This window comes from Crassostrea angulata, chromosome 10, assembly GCF_025612915.1.
Source record: "Crassostrea angulata isolate pt1a10 chromosome 10, ASM2561291v2, whole genome shotgun sequence".
Classification (NCBI taxonomy): domain Eukaryota; kingdom Metazoa; phylum Mollusca; class Bivalvia; order Ostreida; family Ostreidae; genus Magallana; species Magallana angulata.
The window spans coordinates 55,478,918-55,503,086 of record NC_069120.1 but is presented as its reverse complement, the minus strand read 5'-3'; the positions used below and the strand labels follow the sequence as shown (position 1 = coordinate 55,503,086).

The 24,169-nt window shown below is 36.8% G+C and overlaps 1 protein-coding gene across 8 annotated transcripts in view; it reads right to left on the bottom strand.

Moving 5' to 3' along the window:
- Nucleotides 1-6,028: 6,028 nt before the first annotated feature.
- Nucleotides 6,029-24,169, bottom strand: part of LOC128164441 (polypyrimidine tract-binding protein 1-like) — a 30,400-nt gene continuing 12,259 nt past the window's right edge. For 3 of the 8 annotated variants that reach the window (XM_052828250.1, XM_052828251.1, XM_052828245.1), the window contains 16 exons: nt 19,154-19,246; nt 16,944-17,093; nt 16,352-16,498; nt 15,771-15,908; nt 15,560-15,611; nt 15,396-15,454; nt 14,959-15,124; nt 13,795-13,893; nt 11,958-12,085; nt 10,358-10,391; nt 10,093-10,185; nt 8,436-8,533; nt 8,025-8,146; nt 7,622-7,696; nt 7,310-7,373; nt 6,029-6,971 (listed from right to left, as the gene is read on the bottom strand). In XM_052828250.1, the coding sequence (XP_052684210.1) occupies nt 6,903-6,971; nt 7,310-7,373; nt 7,622-7,696; nt 8,025-8,146; nt 8,436-8,533; nt 10,093-10,185; nt 10,358-10,391; nt 11,958-12,085; nt 13,795-13,893; nt 14,959-15,124; nt 15,396-15,454; nt 15,560-15,611; nt 15,771-15,908; nt 16,352-16,498; nt 16,944-17,093; nt 19,154-19,246 (1,587 nt within the window). In that variant the 3' untranslated portion in view covers nt 6,029-6,902. Of the gene's footprint in view, nt 6,972-7,309; nt 7,374-7,621; nt 7,697-8,024; nt 8,147-8,435; nt 8,534-10,092; nt 10,186-10,357; nt 10,392-11,957; nt 12,086-12,837; nt 12,865-13,794; nt 13,894-14,958; nt 15,125-15,395; nt 15,455-15,559; nt 15,612-15,770; nt 15,909-16,351; nt 16,499-16,943; nt 17,094-19,153; nt 19,247-20,082; nt 20,191-20,271; nt 20,441-24,169 lie in introns of those variants that run through there. The other 5 variants (XM_052828252.1, XM_052828249.1, XM_052828247.1 and 2 more) reach the window with 5 other exon arrangements.

Below are 24,169 nucleotides of genomic sequence, written 5' to 3'. Positions count from 1 at the left end.
GTGCTATACATATAAAATAATATGTAAATTTGAATCTTTAAAAGGATCTTCTTCATTATCTGTCGAAGTCCGAGTACAAAACAGGAAATTTAGGTACCCTATCTGTTTTTGTTTGTTTGTTTGTTTGTTTGTTTGTTTCTTTTTTTTTTTTTGCTAATGCAATTAATTAGTTTTAGAAAATATGAATACGGACGTTTACCTTAACAAACAAAAAGGAATGACACCACCACGCTATTTGCTGAAGTGTTAGAAATACTAATGAGAAACAACACTATACAATTGGAAGGGTAGAAAGTGCAGATAAGTAATCTATCATGGAGTAATATTTGTTATCAAAATGTTTGTTATCTATATCACATTTTATCTATAAAAAGAGTAATTCAACCAACTCTTTGTTTATGTTACCATACTTGCTTAATCATCTTAATTGAACTATTAATTTGTGGTCTTGAAATAAATGACACACTCAGATTGAAGATTTACTCAATGTTATATACTTATGCTTATAGTACTAATAACTATTGTTTACAATTCTTATTCATCATTGTCATTAGTCAGGATATAGTCTTAAGATTGTTGTGGTTTAATGTTTAGATTTTTAGAATTCACCATACCGACCTAAGTTTATATAAAGTGTTTTTACCATCTAAAGCATTTTAGTCTTGTTGTCGCCGGAAATACAGAAACTCCTTTTTACCCAGTTTTAGACAGTTCTTGTAACTATAGTTCTTCCGTTTATCCAAAAGCATCACATCTGTGTTTCATTATAAACTACTAAAGTAAAATGAGACAGAGTTTTGATTGACGTGGAGATCAGATGGAACCCTGTAAGTGCTTCATTATCTCCTAACCTCGCACCCATGCCTAAACATGCCAGCTCAACATTTATAAACTCTGTTTTCTATTTTGCTGCATGGTTGAAATCTGGTAAAGATTCTATTACCTTTTGAAAGGTTACCTCTTAGTTTGGTTAAACTGACCGTGCAAGCTAAGATGAAGAAGGGAATACAATCACATAATATTTCTCTAATGGCTTGTTTGTTAAATGCAGTAACAGAAGGACAATACTTTGCTCATGAGATAGAACACATGCTTTTGTAAGAAGACTTGTTTGTCCAATCACCCAAATCAAGAAGCTGAAAGACAGCACAGCGGCACCAAAGAAAGGAAAACTGACTGATGTTGCACCAGTTTACCATTTTTTTAGTGAAGCGAGGTTGAAAACGAATCTAAAGAAAAAGAGTGGAAACAAATTCAACAACGGAGTAGGATATCAAAGTCATCAAACAAAAGAAATGATAAATACAGACATCGATGATTGTTTAGAAGATGGTGTATGTACCTGGGTAAACATGGATGTGAGCAAGCTTCAGAGCATGACAATTAAAGATATGTATGATATCAAATTGAAGAAATAGATATCGAATCAACTGCTTTATATTATTGAAGAGAAGAATTCTCGTTAATTGCTAAGACTGTTTTAAAAAAAAACAAAGAACTGTCCATCTCATATGCATATTCAGTAGGGCTTGTCATTAAATGTCAACTGTTTGGTTGAAAAAAATTGTCTTGATCCCAATGCTTCCTTATGACAAACTTGAGAAAATTTAGATTTTTGATAGTGTTTAAACGTAGTTTTCCGTTGCAGCACATGTTCTTCCGCTGTTTATTTGTATTTAGTTGTGTACATTTTACAAGTATGGTTGTGTGAGTTATTGCACGTTTTATTGTAAAGTTACAACATAACTTATCCATCCTTGTGATTTCCTGTTATATTTTATAACCGTTGACTGCGTTGTGGGTTTTATTTTTAGAAAATGCGTACATTTTTAATCCAATCGGGCCCCTTTTCTCTCCGAATATTCAGAAACATTATACTCCAGGCGATTTGTTGCGTGAGGATAAGAATTCATTTCTGATCATTAAATTGTACATTTTCAATAAACAAAAGACTAATATTGGCTGGAAGTTTTTATGGCGGTGGGAATTAATAATTCTAGGTCTTATCTAGGTCTGTCGATATCATTTCAATAGGTATAGCTGTACCTACTTACGCAGGCAAGTGTACCCCTAGTCTGGAAAATATGCATAATACGTTAATTCTACTTGTAAATTCATATTTTACAATGCCAAATAAACTATCTTGAATAAAAAAGTTCAGTGAAAATTGTATATTTACAGAGTTTAGTAAGGGATTATATTTTGTGGCGGAAGGTTTTTAAGAAGAAAATGAACATTTATAATAACTTAGTTGTTTTGGACTACTCTAACTTTAGCTTCCTTATTTACAGTACAGATCAAATTTTCAGATAGTTTGTGCATTGGAATATCTTCGACTTGTTTTGACACATATTTTAACAATTTTTCAATATCTTAATCGGCATATTAAACTGATATTTCATTAAAAAAAATGTCCAGACCCCCTCCCCCGGAAAATAAAAAAATTATTAAATTTACATACTAAAATTATAGCAAATATGCCTCGGACTAACCCCCCCCCCCCCCCCCCCCCCGATTTAGAATTTCATGATTTTGGTAAAAAAAAATTAACCTACGTATGATTTTTCGGGGGAAGCGATAGGTACCAGGATTAGGAATTTCATGATTTGGGGATTTTTTGTTTTGGTCAAGATTTCTGATGATAAGTTTAGCCCCCATCCCCTCCGACTTTCAATTTGGACCCCTCCCCCCGGAAAAAAATTCTGGATCTGCGAATGATTAGCTACTTTATGAATATGCCATTGCGTCGATTTGTTGAAGTTGGAGCAAGCTTATGCTATACCCTCTGTGTCGGCGTCCGGACCTGGTTAAACTTTTTGTTACAGGTCCTGCATCTTACTTTATATGTTTATGTTTATCTTCACCAAACTTGCATGGATGATGCATGTGGACATACTTTAGACTTGAGAGACTTGGATGCTGAATCTGGGCCATGAATTTCAGATGCTGGAGGAGGTAAAGGTTTTTGGACCAGGTTAAAGTTTCTGTAGCAGATGTCCTTTGATAGCCATTTATAATTACTACTGGTCCTTATTTCACCAAACTTGCATAGAAAGTGTGTTTTATGATACTGATGCACATGACAGGCTTAAACGCTGAATCTGAGCCATAGGTTTCGGATGCTGGATGAGGTTAAGTTTTTAAGAGCTGGATAAAGTTTTTGGAGCAGGTGCCCTCTATAGATTATATTCAAGTTATTACTGGTCCTAACTTAACAAAACTTGCATGGATGGTGCGTCTTATGATACTGATGCACCTGACAGACATGAATGCCAAAATCTGAGCCATAGGTTTTAGATGCTGGATGAGGTTTAGTTTTTCGGAACAGGTCACATGTTTTATCGATAATAGCTTGCATAAATGATTTGACTAAATACTAATGAATTAAAGAGAAAGCTTTAAATGCAGAGCCCGATCTCCATTATCAAGGATGCTAAAAAATCGACCTCACTCAAACCTGCTTGATAGATGTGTTTGTACATTGAAGAAACAAGTGAAAAGCTGTCAATGTGACAGCCAACCGGGTATTCTTTTATGTGAACTGTATCCATAATCCATGTCAACCCGTATCCGGTGAAATGGAGTACCCTATATGGAATATTTTGCGAAAAATGACTAAGTTCAAAAGCTGGTATTTTTTCATAAATATTCAGAAATCTAAATCCTAGCAATATGCACACCTCTGATATATGTACTTGTAAGTGATTTGCAAAAGAACAATTTCTTGTCTTGAAAACTGTGGAAGGAGTTATCCGTACAATGAGGGTACCCTTTTGGCAGCCGCCCGCCCGCCATTTTCACCATTTTAATAACTGGATTTTCCGTTGGAAAACCCGGTTAAAAATCATATACAATTGTTTTCCCTTGGACTGAAACGTCACATTTTCATTGGTTTAAACATAGCACGTGATTGCCTCATATATCTCTATATTTGTTCTGTGAGAAATAATATTAGGCAATATGGCCGTCATTGGTCGACGCTTCACTTACTCATTTCGACATTACATAGTATTTAATACATAAACTGCATGCCGTAAGTTCTTAAAGTATTTGGAGTTGTTGCCCTTTGAAATTCTTTAAAATTAGAGTAGTTGCCCTTAGAATATTGACGTCACATTGTTTTGTCTGGAGCAGAACAAAATGGCAGCGTCGAAATTTGCTCAAATCTCAGCAGAGGAAAGGGGGAAAACATTTGAAATTGAATAGCAACAAAACATTGTAAGTAAACATGGGTGAAGCAAAGATTTTGAAAGAGTATTTGAAAGGTGGGATTGAAAATTTTGAAGAGTTTAAATGAGTTAAATTGGACGAGATGTAAGGCATCTTGTACATGGCTTTGCGTAGATCATCGCTATTTGTGAATAAATATGTCGCTTGATAGTCCTCGAGAAAACAAAACACTTATTAGGTTAGTTACTGACTCACTACGGAAATATATTGGGTTGATCAATCTCATAGAAGGCTCGGCTTCGCCTCGCCATCTATGAGATTGATCAACCCAATATATTTCCGTAGTGAGTCAGTAACTAACCTAATAAGTAATAATATTGACTGTGGTTAAGGGCAACATTGATTATATTAGCCCCGAGGGACGAAATATTGCCCGACGCGATGCTAATATTAAAATTATTGACTATTTGTCTATATAGAGTTAAATAGTGATAATATACTTTAAATATAGCACATTCAGTATAATAAAATAATTAGTGCCTGTTTTGGAGGGTAACTGTTGAAATTGACACCCCTCGAAAAACATTGTCAACCTGTCAATTTCAACAATTACCCTCCCAAACAGGCGCTATTTATATAATATTGACCTTCTAGGTCACATGCAGGTAAATATAACGTTCTGTTTTCGAGATAGTTGTATTTGAGCCAATCACAGAGCTACATGTAGGAATTAATCCATCATATAATAAAATATATAATTATCTTACTTAATCAGATGATATTGTATTTTTGAGATGGTTCACGGATTGTTATTGTCATTTTTTCATCATATGATATGATACAATTTTTCAAATTATATTGTATCATGATACAATATCATATTATGTGTCTAATATGATCGATATCATACTATATTAAACAATGTAATATAATGTTACAATATGTATTGTGATGTATTACATGATATGTTATAGTATCATATAATACTACATTGTATTATAGATATTGTATAATGTGATTAAATACAATAATGTATAAAATGATGTAATGTCATAGTATAGGTTACAATATTATATTCATCATTATTTATTACAGTTTTATATTGTATTAAATGAAATATATTGTAAGTATGATAGGATGCAATATTGTATTTTAAATTATTGTATTGATAAACATGGTATCTCATAATACCGTATGAAATGAACATATGATTATCATACAATTTTTTAACAGATGATATACAATATTGGGTCAAAACAGAATCCATGAATATCCAAGATCATCAACTATGATTTTCATATAATATGATAAAGGTGGTCTCATAAAGGCGATGCTTTATCTCAATGAGCTTTGTAATTTGTGATTACCTATGTTTTAAATAAAGGAACACGAACAAGTTTGTGTTAAGACCCCACTTCTTAACATTTTTTAAGTCACATACTCTTTTCTACATTTCGTTCAATACTTGTAGATTTCTCTATATATTCGGGTGATACAATTTGAGTAAAGGCATCATGAAACACTCGTATGCACATTGTCTCTCAGATGACATCATGTTTAATAGATTTCAATTTCAGTTATTACAGTCTAAAATTTAAGACATGGGTAGGGTTCTTGAAATTCTTAATTCATAACTTTCAACATTATATTGGCTTCTGGTCCAATACGTTTGAGCAAACCAAGACGACAGATAATCAGTGATCACAATGGGTCAGCGAGAGACCCAATATATATATAGTAGTATATATATAGTACCAGCAAGAGAGGTCCAGAGATCACGAGATGAGAGTCAAAGGTCAAGGTCACAGGGAGCTGGAGACAGTGCACATAGGTAAAGAGAACAGAAAGAGACAGAAGATCAAGTGTCAAGTTTAATGCACAAATATACAAAGTACTATGGTGATGACAAAGAAAACAAAAAACAGACAGAGAAAATCAGAGAAGGATTATATAGCTGTAATGACAACAGAGGCTAATTTTGATTTGTTTTTATTACAAATATGTCGTAATATCTTAACAGTTGATCTGTAACATCTCTGAACTGTGGCTCTCAAAAAATCAGAGACCAGCAGTAATAAATAAAAACATCTCCGTCTTGATAAAAAAAAGCTACAAAACATCAACATAGTACAAAAAAAGATGACTTTTGTTCCCATAATTCCCTCAGATCCATTTGTGTCAGTGACAGCAGTATACCCCCCGCCATGTTGTATTGCTATGGTAACTGACATTACAGTTGATGATTCGGTTCCCCTGAATGTTTTGGACACTCTAGTCTGTCCTTGGTAGTTAAAGCTGGGTGATTCAATAGATATGAATGCTGATATCAGCACCAATGAAAACCAGGCTTACATGTAGAAATGGATTTCTTTGTGTGGGACGTTGAAAAATACTGGAGAGCCTGGTTAGAAACACATCATATAGTAGACCAACAATTTCAACAATAAAAATAAATCAACTATTAAAAATTGAAACTGAACAAATTTGACCCCTGGGGTCCAGTGTGGTGTGGGGCGAGGTCAGTGAGCCGGTCAGTGGTTCCTGACCCCCCAGACACCACACTGGACGAGAATGGTAAATGTGAGATCATTGCACATTCAACATGGCATTTGTAAAACTCCAATGCCATTACCACATAAAGGCACTTCACATATACCACCAGAGCCCCACCCACAAAGGGAGGCAATTAATCAACGTTCAGTAATGTCATGATGGGCTGCACACGGCACACACTATATGGTGGACTTGGAAAATGAGACTCGCAGGTGGTTGGTGTCACTTAGGGGGTAGTTGTGCATAGCCTGCAACAAAAACAACCATTCAGTTATCACCGACAACTTCATCGATCAAAGAGCATAACTTTCTTACTCAAAGATTGAAAATATTTCAAACTTAGTTTCTATCTTTATTTCTACTGCAATAGTCATCTTTCTTTTCATTGTCAAATTATTTGAAAAGGGGAATAAATTTACTTGATCAACCTAAGATATAAAATTGTATTCTTAAAAAGTGTTTAAAAATAACAATGCAATTAATTTTTATGGTAGTATTTTACTGAATGCAGCAATGTACGAGAGGCTTTCTATCTCTCTACCACGAAGAGAACAGTTTATACTAACAAAAGAGCACTAGTACTCACTATCAGTGCTGTCACCGCCTCATCGACTGAAGCCATCTGAATCAGCGCCATTTTTCTGTCTTTCCTACAACACAACAAGATCAATGTCAAATTTATGTAGCACAGTTCAAAGAATTGAAAAGTGAGAAAAGTAGAGCAGAAGCAATGGGCTTTAACTAAACATCATCGGAATATCAGTTTAATGATTGAAATATCTTCAGCACATCGAGTTGTTGCTTAAAATGACTCTGAAGCTTTACTTATTTTAAATGCATAAAAATTTTTGATCTAGAAAATCTTTTCAAACTATTTAATATTCCTCTGGAAACTTACGGGAAAAATTTGAATGCTTTGACTTGTCCATGCTGCGCGAAAGCATCAGATAGAAAGTCCTCCTCTATGTTGGGTCTGAAATGAATTCATTTAAAACTGTTATTTAATGATTTTGAATGAAAAAAATATATCAATCATTTAAAAGTTTTATATACCTTATTTTTTATTTATCCAATTATTGGTTCAAACTGTATGATAAATCTGAAGGAATGCCGTTGTTTTGATTATACACTGTCTCTATAGCTACATGACAGCAATAGAATTGGCTTCTAAATGGGATTTTGGATTTTGTGTATCTGATATTGCTAGAATATTTAGGTTTGTTGATTTTTTTTTAAACTATAACTTGGTCTGACATCCACTGAATGTAAGGGTTCCTGATTTGAAGTATTCGGACACTTACGGAATGTTGGATAAATGCAGCACTGCGGATGGAGGGAAGATGTTCTGACAATTCTTGGAGCCGGGGCGTTTGAAGCGGTGTAGAGGGGAGTTGGTGAAGTCTTTGGTGAGTCCAGCATCCTGCTCAAAACAAAAGAGATCAATTACACACCTCACCCTACACTACTCACTACTCACACCCATCATGTGTGTAGGAATTATTCACTACTCACACCCATCATGTGTGTAGGAATTATTCAGTGCTCACAATACAATCAGATTTATAGATTCATTCATTGATAACAATCATTACAACCATTTGACAGAATTATGCTTTAGAGATTATTTAGTGCTAACAATCATTTGTTAGTTCCATGCTGAAGATTCCTTCATTGTTAACAATCATTTGATAGTACTCTACTGTAATCCTTACCGGTTGTCCCTCTTTGGGCATCTGTACCAGGGTGTGTTTGGACTGTGTCACGCGGATATTCTTACCCCACACCTTGACTTTATCCAAGTGAGCAATTGCTGTAACCAAGATAAAACAAGTTGTCTCACCAAGATCTTTATAACATCTCAACAATATCTCACATTTCAACAATGCCTCACATATCAACAGTATCTCATATCTCAATAATATCTCACATCTCAACAGTATCCTCTATTTCAACAATATTTGACATTTCAACTATGGGCAAACATCACCCAGGTTTTCAACTACATTCTAACATCTCTACATTTCACCACTAAATGATGGAACAGTGTTTTTTCACAGGTTTGCAAAAAATCTTGGAAAGTCTGGGCATTGTAGGGGCACATTTATGGTGTTAGATGGTAATGTTTTAGCATAAAACTTAAATTCAACTGAAGCAGAAAAACACTAAATGCTGCAGTATGAAATCTTTTGTAGAACCATTTTAACAAGAGCTTGGACTTTGGGTAGTTGTGTCAAACAGCATGGTGATGTAGGCCTGTCTATTTCATTGTAGGCAACCCAGCCATTGCTCTTTGAAATCAACAAGATTTGTCTGGCTTTTAAGGTAAGGCTACGCAATCAGTGTATATTTCGCTTCAAACCAGTGTCATTTTAACTTGCTTTGACGCAAGAAATAGATAGTTACATCAAACTGAAAGTCCAAGGACTTGTTAAAATGGTTCTATTTACTCTTGTATCTTAGTTTAAATAGATTTAGTATTAATTTATATCTTGGCATGCATTAAATACCTTGATTTGCATGTACTCATTCTTAACTATGTTTTACATCACTGCATTTAATTTCTGTTCAAATTTTCAGTAAAATAATATGTAGTGTGTAAAAACATACAGTATATTAAGTGCTTTTTTAAGCAAAATGCAAAATTTACTGATTTTGAAGTAGGGCATATAATCTTAATGAATAGAACTAGTTTAAATCATGATTAAAAACAAACAGTATTTTATCCTTCATGTGGAATGAAGTGATACCTAATTTTGAGAACCTTAACATTTCTACTTGTCTGTTTATGCAGCATTTTGTCAGGTATATAGGAACAAATCATATCATTATGATTACCCTCATTGTCAATGCCAATCATGTAAATAAAGAATTTGAGGATTTCTCCTATATTTGTTACATGCAATTAATACCATGATCTTAAGTCTGTCACATATTTTTCTACCCTTGAATTGTACACAGTTTTCTAGAATAAAGACCCTGAAGGGCTTCAATAACATTCAAGTTATGCAAGTAGAATTTTGGGGGAAATTGAAATTTAATGCACACAGGATTATTCCAGCCCCATTTTTTTTATCATTTGCCCTCATTGACAGTGGACAAATTTAAAGCAGGTCAAATTGAAAACTGCAGGTATCTTCTGTTAAATGACATACAGGCAAATTTAAACAGGGTGAAATATCTAATTACTGTGACATGTCAAAAATAAAACGAGCAAAAATAATTCTGTATACTATAAAGAAATACTAATTTAAAAATTCAAATGTTTAGAAAAGTTGATATCTTTAACAAAACCAAGATGATGTGATGTGAATGGGGTGGGGGCTGGGGTGGTGGGGTGGGGTTAATTGTACCTGATGAGGCGGCACCTACCTAACTGAGCTTGATGAGGTTCAGCCATCTGCACCAGGGCGTTATCTTTCTTGTTGAACAGAATTTTCACTCGGTGCACGTCACCATAGACACCTGTACAAAGTCAACACATGTAACAATAGAGGACTCCACTGGCCAAGTAAATCACAGCAGAACAAATTGATTCTCGTGCTCTTTATGAAAATTTCCATCTATGTACAGATAATACTACAATACACAGGAAACAGACTAAATAAAAAAGAAGTGCTTTAAAATACAAACGTACCAAAAAGGGTAAAGAGAGCGTCGGGCGTAACCTTCTAGAGACAGGAAGTTAGCAGAGCGAAACCAAGAATCCGAGGAGAAAAAGTCCACGTGTAGAACACCAGCAGAGTATGGGAATAAAAAAAAGACATCAATAATTTAGTGAATGTGGTTACTTTCTAGGGACTCTAGCAGTGTGCTACATTAGTCTATACAAAATCAACATGCCCACTTATGTCATGCTATTAATTCCCTAGTACAAGCTATTCAGTCTCACCTCCCCACCCACCCACATATACACATTGTCTTATAATTGTACATTCTCAGACATGGTCCTTACACTGAGGTACAGATTAACCCTTTATACCAAGACTTCTCAGTTAACCTACAGCAAATGAGCTCTATTTCAAGCTTTTTTTTAAAATACCTAATTCCTCTTACACCAAAAATGTGCACAAATTTACACATACGATACATATATGTAAAAAAAAAACCTAACCCTATGATACTTTTGATATTTTATGTGCATTGTAAGTTTTTTTCTTCTGTTTATTAACAGGTAATGTTAAGAGCTTACAATAAGATGCTCTCAGCTAGCAATAAATAGGGGCTTTTATAAAATCGGTGTTCTGAGCTAACTATAAATATAGGGAAATATGAGCTCGTAAATCTATGTTTTGAGCAAACTAAAAGAAAAAGAGGTCATAAATTGCTGCTTTGAGCTATGTATAGATTTGGGAGCTCATAAATTGGTGTTTTGAGCTTGCTATAGATTTGGGAGCTCGTGTTCTGAGTTCGCTTTAGATTGGGGAGCTCATTGGTTGGTGTTCTGAGCTAGCTATATAGATTGGGGACAAGATGAGCTCGTTATGCTGTGGTAAGCAAGAAATACACTTCTGTAAAAAAATAAAAGTGAATAAAGAAATATATATATACATTGATTTGAATAAAATCTAACTCAGGTCTACCAAGATAGCAGGAAAAAATGTAGATTATACGGACTGAATAGCTTAAGAATGGTGAAAGCAACTGTAGAGCTGAGTAAGCATGCCTCACATGAAGATAAGCAATGGTAGTTACAAAGCACGGGAAAATGGGGACAGACTGCACAGAATTCCAAAAGTCCTTGTTTACTCTGGTATTTTATTTCATACATTTTGCATTGATATGCCCGATAATGAAAATAAGAAATCTTTCAATTGGTCCATCTGAAGTAGAATTTGTTTTAAATGTAATAGGGCTGCGTTCTTCCTGTGGGGCCAGCTTAGCACAGTACTGAGTCAATCTGCTCAGTGGCTTATAACAATAAAAATACACCAATCCATTAGCGGCAGGCTAGAACACTTGGCAAGATTTTTATAGATGATTAGCAGAGTTCTTTACAAAAACTAAAGTAGCTAACTATGCTAGCTCACCCGCTAACTTTGTAACAGCAAGCACCTGTTGGAGTGGTTGACCATAAGCTAGTCTTCAGCCCCAGACAAGTCAACAGTGGCTAGCCCCACCGTGATAACTTAAGTGGGCCTCGGTCTTTCTCAACCCCTCATTGGGCGGGCTAGCTACTGCTGGTTTGCAATGTTAGCTTGTTAGCGGTGGCCTATAGCATTGTGTGTAACACTGACCTGTTCGTCGAGATTGGAGACCAGGAGCACTGCGTTCCCTGCTCCCGCTGCTGCCGCATTCAACGTCATCATCCGTGCAGCTCCCAGAGCACTCGGAACGCCGTAACTCGACATCTGAGGAACTTGAGCTGTGAAACAAAATATCAAAATTTATATACAAACAAAAAATTTTACTTGACAAAACCCAGAGCTGTTATTGATTACTTGAAGAACTTCTCATGTAAATTTCACCAGTAAATTTGCAAATTTGTATCAAATATTTTTTTCATCTTATTTTTATTTAAGGCAGTTTTAAAAAAGGAATAAATTCATAGATAAAGTTAGTGAAATTCAGAAAACAAACATTAGAAAAGACACAGTTCAGACAAATACAGAAATCTGCCACCATGACGAACAGCCAAGAACTGTACAAATCAAGCCGTCTGTGACATACACATATACGATCCACATCAATTATTATCTATTGTCAAATTTACAAATCTATATCAGCTTTTGATGATACCTTAAAGAGACAAAACTAATCTAAACACAGCAGGTCCACCATCACTATTTTCATGCATAACTGTTGTTGACTGAATTTTCAATAAATGCAGATTTGTAATTTAGCTTTATCAAACAAGATAATATTGGATAATAGCCCTAGCATTACTAAAAGCACATCATAATCTGGTTCTGAAACAGGAATTACATACTTAAATATCATACAATACTCAATAGCAAACTACAGAATTTTATGAAGGACGGAATGCAATCAAATGTTTTCCGTGCTTTGATTCAAGCCTGTTTACATAAATAACAGCAGTGGACTATTCACATTTAAATGTCATGGCCTGAAAACATTCCAAGGGTCATGACCTCTTGAAGAAGCAGATTCACTCACCTGAATTGTTTCCACTCAAGTTACTTGCTAAAAGAGGAAAGAAAACGAGAGAGTCAGAGCAGATCAAGAGGCAAGAAATCTTCTCATGCCAAGCACACACTCGGGATCCACTCTGTCAATCAGTAGCCTAAACACACCCACCCAGCATTGGTTAACCAATCAAATTCCCCAACAGCACTGATTGACAGAAGCAGGGGAGGTGTTGTAGTGAAGTTACAAACATGCAGCTAGAGTTAGTTCTACTAGTCCACTCCAAAGTTACATACGGTCATGTCAAACAGTCTCTGTCATGGTAAGTCGTGGTAGATATCAAGGTCAGTTGTTGTTGATATCAAGGTCAGTTGTAGTTGATATCAAGGTCAGTTGTAGTTGATATCAAGGTCAGTCGTAGTTAATTTAGAGGTCATTCATGGTTGATTTAGAGATCAGTCGTAGTTAATTTAGAGGTCAGTCGTGGTTAATTTAAAGTCAGTCATAATTGATTTAGAGGTCAATTGAAGTTGATTATAAAGTCAGTTGTGGTTGATATTGAGGTCAGTCGTGGTTGATTATCAGGTCAGTCTAAGTTGATATTGAGGTCAGTCTTTTGGTTGATTCAGTCGATGTGTTTAATTTAGAAGTCAGTTTGTAGTTGTTTAAGAGGTGATCGTTGGTTGTGGATTTTAGTCATTGTTTATTGTGGAGGTCATGGATGGTTGATTTAGTCATTGTTTATTGTGGAGGTCATGGATGGTTGATTTAGTCATTGTTTATTGTGGAGGTCATGGATGGTTGATTTAGTCTTTGTTCATTGTAGAGGTCATGGATGGTTGATTTAGTCTTTGTTCATTGTAGAGGTCATGGATGGTTGATTAAGTCATTGTTGATGGTTGATTAGAGCAGCAGACAGTGTAAAGGCGCAGCGTGACAGGAGAGAGAAGGACAAGACAAAGAGAATTAGTGATAAGTGACTAGTACCATAAACAGGTGTGCCTCCCACCACATTGGCGGCACCGTAGGCCGTTAGTGGGGCTGCTCCCATCCCTGGAACCATGGGTGTCACCAGGCTGCCCGAACCTTCCAAACACATGCCATTATTACTACATGATAACTGGCTACAGACAAAGCATAAAGCGATTCATCAAAGCGGACACGACTGCTATCTACTCAGTCACACCCTATACTGTCTAATGTAGGGAGATGGATTTAGTCACACCCTGTACTGTCTAATGAAGGGATGGGGAGAGAAAGGGAGGGGCACACATTGGTATCATTGCAGGCTTGGTGGTTTGTTTCTTTGTTTATCTGTCACAGGAACAAAGCGATACTGAAATTCTAGTTAAATACCGAAGTTGTTTCAGAACATATCTAATTTAAACAATTTTCAAGAATCCGAAAAAGATGCAAAAATTTTCAATTAATATTTCTCCTCAATTCAATTTTTAATGTCAGAGAGCTTTTGTTTCAGGTTTGGGGCAGTGTTAACATATATTCTAGAGGATAGGGTATACTTTCTATAACGTGTGTGAAGGGGACTGTTTCTAGCTTCGGGTGTGATAGGATGCAGGAAGTGTCACTATGAATACAATGATATGACAGATTACTGCTCTTAATCCTCTGTGACCTTGACACCACAGTGACCTTCACAGAGAACCAGAACTATATAAATCACTGCACAATATAACAGCATCTTGTCACATTCTTCCTTATTCTTTCTGATAAAAGTTAACCACAAAATGAAAGTCAATAAATGTGAGAAGATGCACTAATTAAAGGTTAGGTCAATACACAATGACCATAAATAATTAGTATAATGAATTTACAAACTTATATAAGCACCAAAGTCAGTGTTAATAGCAACAGATTCTGGATATAACAATATAAACTTTATATATAAGAAAATAACTGTGTAATAATGGCAAATAGAACATAAAATCTGTCCTTCATCTTCTCTTCATAAAACAACAACTGGCAACTAAAGGTAACGAAACTTTCGATCAATATTTACTCACGCAGTTCCAGTGGTGACTTAACCTTGACTTTTCCATCTACGGGTCAAACACTGAGTGGGTGAATTCTCTATATACAAAGTGTACGGTTATACGGTAACTAGAGATTAAGGGGGTCTGAGGGGGGACTTACCTCCAAAGGGCATGGCCTGGTCCAGCCCGGGGTCCCCGCTCGGGAGGTTGGGGTTTGTGAAGTCTCGACTCTTGTCGTTGTTGTACTTCACATTCAGATTGTTTAACTTGGAGTAGTCAATTCTTAGAGTACAGCAGCCATTATATATGTTCTGTCCGTCAAGAGACTGCAATAACACACATATTCATCCCCATTAAACTGATCCAACGTCTTAAAAAATTAGCTCAGTTTTATTGTTTTTTGGGGGATATAACTAACTAAGTTTTGTCTTAAATTTTGTACATTTCAAATATTGTAAAACATATCTTTTAATATAGGTAAAAGAAAGTCATTAATTAAACTACATCTCTTCATAACTTTCTTTTACAGTGCTGCTTTTTCTCAATTCATTTCTACTCCACACAGAACGATTTGATATAGAACTTCTCCCTACTCACCAGTTTTGCTGCGTTTGCTGCCACTGGGTCAGACATCTGAATCAGAGCTTGGAATGAATCTGTAAGACAAATAGTTACCATGGTTACTCTCTGGGTCAAGTTCTCTGTCACTACTTCAACAAAACGCAAGTAAATAACAACAGAAAGACAAGTTAAAAACTCACTGTTTTTGGTGAATATAATCATCTTCAAAACTTTACCAAATTTGGAAAAAATCTGAAAAAACCCATAAAAATAAGTTAAAACTTTTCAAAAAAGTTTGCCTCAATATAACCAAATGCTAAAACAACAGCTAAACCATGATTTTAGAATTGATCTTGGACATGAACATTAAACTGGTGGAGGAGAGCTGTGTTGGCTGGTTCCCTGACTAACCTGGTATAGCACCTCTATTCCTACAGGGTACACCAGGTGCTCCACAATGATGCGGAGGGTGGTGCGTTTCTGTCCCTCCTCTGTGGGGCCCCCCATCACTGCGGATGCCGCCTGAAGAGCTGCCTGGGCTGTAGCATTCTGTAAAACAACAAAATACATAATGAAATCACATACAGCATCATTATTTATTGCCATCACCAATATCTACTTCTATTCTATGTCATTTATTCTAACACTTTGGAAAAGTCCACACAGCAGCTTTCATTAAATAAAATCAGGCCTTCCTTTTTTTTTTAAAATAAGTAAAAAGTTTCAAAAAGAAAACATAATTCTTTCTAAAGTTACAAGAATAATGTAACCAAACATTAATTTGCAAACAAGAACATTTCGCGAGGTTTCATGAGACATCACGTTTTCAAGTGTTTCACCAAGAAGCAGTCTTTTAAAGTCTCTCATCTACTTTTTAAGTTCATCGACACAGACTATGCTGCAGAGATTACTGTAGAACTGTCTTTTCTCTGGTTTAACATAAAGTAAATTATGGCTCAAATGCAAGTTGGTTTGATGAAGGAAAGTCCGACCTGAAATGAGTTGGCCTGGTCTGTTTTGAGCTCCTTGTGATTTGAAAATTGCACATAGACCGGTTTCATGCGGATCTGAGCGGGGTTCTGTTGGTGGAAGCTGACCATGGTGACGGCTGCCTGCTCATCTAAAAACTCCAGGAATGCCTAAACAGAACAGAGGTGGAAACTTTATTACAACATTACTGCAACGGCCTACACGTCTAAAAACTCTAGGAATGCTTGATACAGAAGATCAGACAGGGATTCTCACTAGGAACATATTCATATTCTCTCTACACTTTATGTTAGAAAGGTCTATATAACTTAAAATAATTAGTTCATGTTTCACATACTCTGATTTTAAATATCATGATTTTCCTTGAGCAGTGAACAGATAGGGACTTTTCTTTTTTCACATTACTGTTCTACCACCTACTTAAACACTCTACATGTATTTCTCCCAGAAACACATTATCCACATTGGTATTTACAGATTTGATCTATTAATATTATTATGTGTACTCGATTTTCCTGTGTTTTCTTAAGTTTTCTATGTTGTGGACTTTTAGTGTACCAGAGTTTTTCATGTAAGACATTTCTAGGAGTGTACCTGATTTTTCTGTTTGAGCAGGAGGACGTTTGACATTTTTCCGTACGGCATTCCGAGCTGGACCACGTCTGCCTCCGTACAGTCGGGCGGGAGACTCCTGATGTGAACCACACGGGACGGCCCATTGGGCGAGTTCTGTTCCAGCTTCACCTGTAACAACAAGCAGCCATCGTATTAAAATCAGAAGTTTGAAAGTATCAAGCTCCAAGTTGAGTCACTAAAGATGAATATATTCAGTATGTTCAAAATAAAGTAACTGCCCTGTAACAACTATGTCTGCTTGCTAAAATATCTTTTTAATTATCCAATACATGTAACAATATCACAGTGAAGTAAAGCATAAACACCCCTGGAGACAGGATTTAAAACTGAGTCCCAAAGAGGTAGCGTAAAGTTTAAACCATCCAGATGGAATAAGGGAACAAAGGTAATCAACTCTATCTAATATTGTCAACTTTCTTAAAAAATAGCGGAAAAAAATATCTGTGTACATAAATCCTAAGTCCCCAGTCTACTACATGTAATTTACTGTTGACCAAACTTATCATGAAATAATAACGCTAAGAGTTGTTTCTAATTTGGAGTGGCAGCATGTAAAGGCCTCACTAGATAACTAACAATCAAAGTGTGAATTATGTCATTCACAAATCAAGTTTATTAACTTTCTGAGCCTGTAATGTTTCCACACACCAAGTTAGGATCTCTGTTTAGTGATAAACTCCGACTACTCCGACGTGTACAGATCCGTATGTGGACGCTACATTAAGTACGTAATTAGAGACATTACAGTCATCAGATATTTGAATGCTGTATAGATATGAATCATATCAAATTCTAGTCACAACATATGGAGAACTCTAGTCCCGCTATGGAGAGTGGAGAATTGCAATTTTCGTAGTCATTGATCCATTTCATTTACCAGCCCAATTATCCGTTTCATTCTACGTGGCAGTTTTTCAAATTCTCCCTTGTCTCAGCATAAACAAGCTTAATGCCGAATTTTAAATGTGATTTAATTCTCTTTTTTCTCTATTCATGCGGTGTTTTCATTAAGCCTTACACTAAGTCCATACATTCTACTTATTTCTGGTTGTGGCAACATTCAGAGTTTTTTCAGGACATTCATAAATAACTCCCCAAAAGATCCGCTTTCATTAGCTTAAAGAAAAGTAAACAAAAATTAAATGGATAAAAAATTGCCGTTCTCATTTGGCAGGGTATCAGACTTGGACATGGTTGAGCGAACCATTCATTTGATGGCTGGTATCTCAGTCACCATGACTCTCCAATAACTTTATAATTAAAATTTGCGCTAAACCCTCTACCTTTTATAATACTTTAAATGAATGTGCCATTTACAATGCAATAATATTTAAATTCACTCCTTTTAAATGCTCTTATCCCAGGCCTTAGGAGGTAATTACAATCGTGTCGATCCAACAGGATTAGACAAAAATTAGCCAGGACACTTGGAGAGCGAACCAGTCCGCTGGGACGCTTATTTCCCGTCTCCATGGCAATGACCAGTGTGTCGAGTTTTGGAGATATGACGGTGTCATAGAAACTAACTTCAGGTGACAATATTGATCTGCCTATGTCTGCCTATTGATTGGTTCTGCTATGATATAAATATTTCACTCTACTGCCGGCGAATGCCATGGATTCCAGGTGACACTCGCAGCCAACTCTACTGTCACCTTTCCATGCTATGGATTTTTCGTCTGTCTGTTGTGTTTCACTCATTTTTCACAATCAATTTTTTAATCATTTATCAGTTTTTTCTTGGTAAGCGACACTCAATTCACTGATGAACTCGCCAATAAATCAATTCCATCCTTGGGAACATTAAACCATCATGTACAAAATCAATAGCCAACATTGTCAACTTTTAGTTTTCCTTTGACACACAGATTATAAAGACTACACGGAACAATATTCTTTAATACACCTCCTGACAATACCACAATGAAATCAATGACAGAAAAAACACAATCATCTCAGGTAAGCAGTGTAATCTACCTGTGTGTGATGAGTAGTTTTGCAAGATGTCTCCTATCTACAACACAGCATCTAAATCCAACTCTGTCCCAACCCGGCTCCACACACACGACCCACCTGTAGGACCGATACAGCACAGTCCACAGGGGGGGGTCACTGAATGTGACAGCCCTTCCTGGACCAGCAGACAGACTGATGGACAACGTACTCACCTTTTTTGCGTCATTGTCCGAGCCGGACAGGTGAGGGGGACTGGTCCCATTGGTAACCATGGGTGACTGTGACATCAGGTCGTCAGAGGGGCGCTGTAAAACAGAAACAAAAATCACGTTAAACATCAAAATCATACAACAGGAGAACATAAAATACACTACATAAAAATGGCTTCTTGGAATGATTCAATTTGCCACTATACTCACAGCTACATAATGCTATCTCAACAGCAGACAATAACTGTCAATCGCTATCTCAATAACACACAATAACTGTCACTCATCATCTCAAAAAGGACAATAACTGTCTGTAACTATCTCACTAACAGGAGGTACTAAAATAATACATGAAATCACTACTTTTTCTCCAATCAAACTACAATTTCTCTCTTTTTCAGAATCCTATATGCAGATTGGCTCATAAAGACTGTTATCAGCAATTATATGTACAAAGAATACAAATGTCAAATGTGACAGAGAGTAGAATCTTGCAACTTCTGGAGGTGCATGAACTTTAGCATGAGGTGTGACAAGGCCCCTTGTTGAGGACCATGACGGACAACTCCGGACATCAGTGACCGTAAAGTTGTGTCTCCATGGCGATATTTAGAGTAACATCTGTGACAAAGTACCGCTGTCTATACACAGCTTGTGTGACATCAAACACTCATCATTGATCCTGTAGCACTACACACAACATTGATCCGAATTAATGGACCTAACCAATTGATGCTGAATGCCATGCCCAACAAACGTTGTCAGAATGGCAGCGCTGAATGGAGTCGGACATCCAAGTCTGTCCCTTCATCTTTATCTCCCCACCGTCTGGCAAGCGGTTGTATCTGAAGGTCAGTGACAGAGTGGCAAGACTCCATAAAATCACACCTATAACAGGTCAATTCACACCACCAAAACAAGATGACAATTACCTGTAACATGAGATCTCCTCCAAACAAGGAAGGGATCCAGAAGCCAGGGGTGTGAACAAAAATGAAAGTTATGAATCCTGTCACACAGTTCATTTGTGGGGTCAATGATTCCCCACCCCGTGATTAAGCTTCTCTCCTCCCCCCGGGACACTGTCCCTCCCCACATCCCACAAATAATCAGCTACTCACCAGAACAGAAAGCAGAGAGATCCAGAGAAGAACAAGGCTAGAAAGAGAGAGGAGTCACTCAATACACACACATAGCAAGGCAGTCAACCATTGACAAATAATAGAAGGTATATAGCACGCTGCTAGCTCAGCCGTGCCGATCCAATAATATTGTCGCGTTGTTACCAACAAAGCCTAACTCCCCCTCAGTTTCGCAATCTCAGGATGCACGAATATACTTGTGTCTATTCAAAAATCAGGTGTCATTAGATCAAGTTTCATATTGTCCGACTTGAGATGGTGTTTAATTGACAATGTGTCTGAGCGACGCTGATCTTGTTAATTAATGCAATGGCTCTGGTATATCACCTTATGATAATCCCATAGATTTACACACGTTCAACCCTCTCACATATTTACCTATGATACAATACTTGAACCTCTACATTTGAATGGTACCCCTAATTCTCTGTCCAGTGAATGTGGGGATTTCACTCTGAAAAGTTTGCCCAATCCAGTAACGGCTTTAAATGATATTGAAGTACAAAGAAAAACTAGGTGTTTTTTAAATGTAATATCTAAACCCTCTATCATATCTTTATAACAGAGGTATCAGCTTGGCGCGGTATTATGTTCAGCGTTTATTTAAACCTACAAACATCATGACCCGCTGCATAGCTTTTATTCACATTCAATTTCCCTCTGTTGCACTTGCCGTCAAGACAGTAAGGGTTGTTTCCCTTACATCAGCTTACTTTACCTACACAAGGAGATGTAACAGGTGTGGACAGGCCGTGCTGGCCTCAGACAACATTTAATCTACAAAGGGACACAGTGAGAGTCAGATAGTAATCAGAAATCAACCATGACCCCGCTATCTGATCAAAGCACACCCCCTACAGGGTAAAAATGACAAAATCTATACCACACTAATTTCCTCAAAACACCTCGCCGAAACCACGGCGACCAGTCTTGTTCAAACACTTGTAATCCTTCCAAGGGTTTTTACTTTACACAGATAAATTTTCATCGCAATCAATCAATATATTGTGTACCCAAGATCCTCCAAAATTTAAATACCACCTCACGCTTTCCAAAGAAAATCAGGACATATTTAGACTCGGGTGTAAGGCAATATGTGTGTTAATAAAGTGGTAAGGGGTATCCTAGAGTGGTCTGAAGACGTCTGTACACAGAACTCGGGCCTGGTCCCCATCTCTACAAACATCACACGCCTTCATCCCCCGCCCCTCAGCCAGTTCCTGTCCTAACCTGCTTCCTCTTTAAGGTCATCTTAAGAAAATGAGTTTATTTACGGACTGATCGCCAACCTAAGTCTCACGTTACACAGGACTTTTGGTGATCGGAGACACAAGACATCTGATGATCGGAGAAGTTTTAGCCTGACATGTTCTCCGTCACTCAACAATACATGCTGAGATTGTCACTGAAACTCTTGAATTTGAACTCCTCGTATCAAGTAGCATAACATCATACCAGTCATACAAGCAATATCAACAAGCTTTAACATCCCTTCAATACTCATCTCATTTCTTTTTAAAAACAGTTTTAAAAGACATAAATAACTAAATATGTATGTACTTTGAATTCCTGGGAAGTTTTACTGTTAGCATGAACTAAACTCCCATCAACTGAGAAATAACAAAGTTTAAGCTGAGCATGCATGCATATTTTTTCAGGAGATTTTCCTGTCTAGATAGTTTGTTGTTTTTTCACTTAATGTAGTGCCTCTAGGTATAAATGAAATTCTTCACACATTTCTTTTCTACCACAGTGACTTCTCTCCCTTGATTGCTTACCTGGCTGACCAATTCAAATTTACCTCTGTTAAGCTATTATAATATAATGATTTTAATTAATTCCTGTGGTTATTGTTAATTGTCAAGGTAATGCCAGGTGTTATAGGTAGACAATAGACAGGTGATGTAATACCTAAGCCCCAGGGTCAGACTGCCCCATTCAGCTGGTGATCCATTACCTGGCCCCTATCACCTGTTATCTACTCTACAAACGTTCTCACACTTGTCATCAACTTTCTGTGAAATTTATCAGCCTTTTTAGTCCTGTTATTATTCTGGAATGAAGTTATTATTTCCAATTCTCTGTTTACTTCCCCGAATCAGAGATAAACCCAGAGACCCACCAATCAACACGTCAGTAAGACAGGCTCTTCAGCCACCGATCTCCACCCAAATACAACTGTCAAACTCCCACCCACCCCCCAGTATAACTGTTCCCAGCTCTGTATACTTGATTGTAGATCTGATGAGGACTCTCCCCCTCCCCAGTATAACTGTCCCCAGCTCTGTGTATCTGACTGTTTATCTGATGAGGACCACCCCCCCCCCCCCCCAGTATAACTGTCCCCAGCTCTGTATACCTGACTCTAGATCTGACAGGGACTCATGGTCGGTGTCACAATACCCTCTCTCCTCTTAACTCTTCATTTAAATGACTCCAGACAGCAAATCTATTTATTACGACTCAAATCATGAGACTGAACCATCGTCTTAAAATTCCTGGCCTTTATGAACCTGAAATCTATTGCTTTCGATGCTATTTATATTTACTCCCAATAAGTCCTGATTGACTGTGTTCGTACTGTCCCATTGTTCACTTCAACACCATGTTACCCACTTCCACATTCTGTTTTCACTACCCACAAAGCTTCCCCGAATTACGGATTGATTTCTTTTTTTTCTCTGTGTTCGTTATCTTTTTTTCAAGGGAGATATTGACATTTTAATAACATATTGGAGTTTTGCTTTAACATCCAGCGAGACTTCATTATCTGTTCGTGTCTCTGACTACCTTTGATAAAGGAAAAAAACAACACCTTTCAACATTTATTTTTCTCAGGGAAATCATAATTCTGTTTCCTAGACCAAGTCTTTGAACAAGCATGCTACCGTTTTAATTTATTACAAATAATATTGAATTCTTCCTCCGATAAAAAGCTACCCCATTTCCTTAAAATATTAGCTCTGTTTAAAAACACAGATCAATTATTCCTCAATAGTTCAGGGAAAATGACAAACAAATGCTCATTTAGACTTTGTTTGTACAACACAAAAAGCAAATTTAAAATCTATAGAGGTTTTGTTGTCTCAGGGCTCGTGGTCAACTCAGTGTCACTGTAAGGTTTAAATACTCTCTCTCTCTCTACCCAGGCTTTCAGGGAGATTTTATTTCCAGAACAGAAAGACAATTCTAAACAGATATCCGTCCTGCTTAGAACTGGAACTCATTAAAATTCTCTATAGTTAATCAATACACAATTTCTGCATAGAAATAAATGTATAGAACAACACCAATCCACTGTTCTATTGGGGATCTGATATCAGATTCCCATAAATTGACCGCTGCACTTAAACTTCAGGAAATGGTCAAACAAGGGGGGATAATCTTGTTGGGTTGGTGGACGGTGTTACACCAGAATTAAAGCTGTGTATAACAAGATTGGCTGTGATCCTACTGTAGTATATAACAAGATTGGCTGTGTGATCCTATTGTAGTGTATAACCTGATGTCATCACTGAGCTCATCGCTCTACACTGTGTAGACTGTCACCCTGAGAGGGACCACTCACCAGGACTTGGCGGATTCTCACTATAACAACACTTAACCTGACCACATCAACAGCCTAATACTGAAATCAACATTTACATCCACACCCCCCTTTTTTACTCTACTGAAATCAGAACTTACAATTAACATCCTTTATTTACTTCTACTAATATCTAACCCCCCTCTCTAAAACTAACATTCCCTTCGTTCCTCAACAAATCCTCTACACATAACAACTTAATACAATTAACTCCCTCTCATGATTAAGACCTTTTATTCTCTCATAACTTGTATGAATGAGAATCAAGAGTAGTGGTTGCTCCCCCTTCCA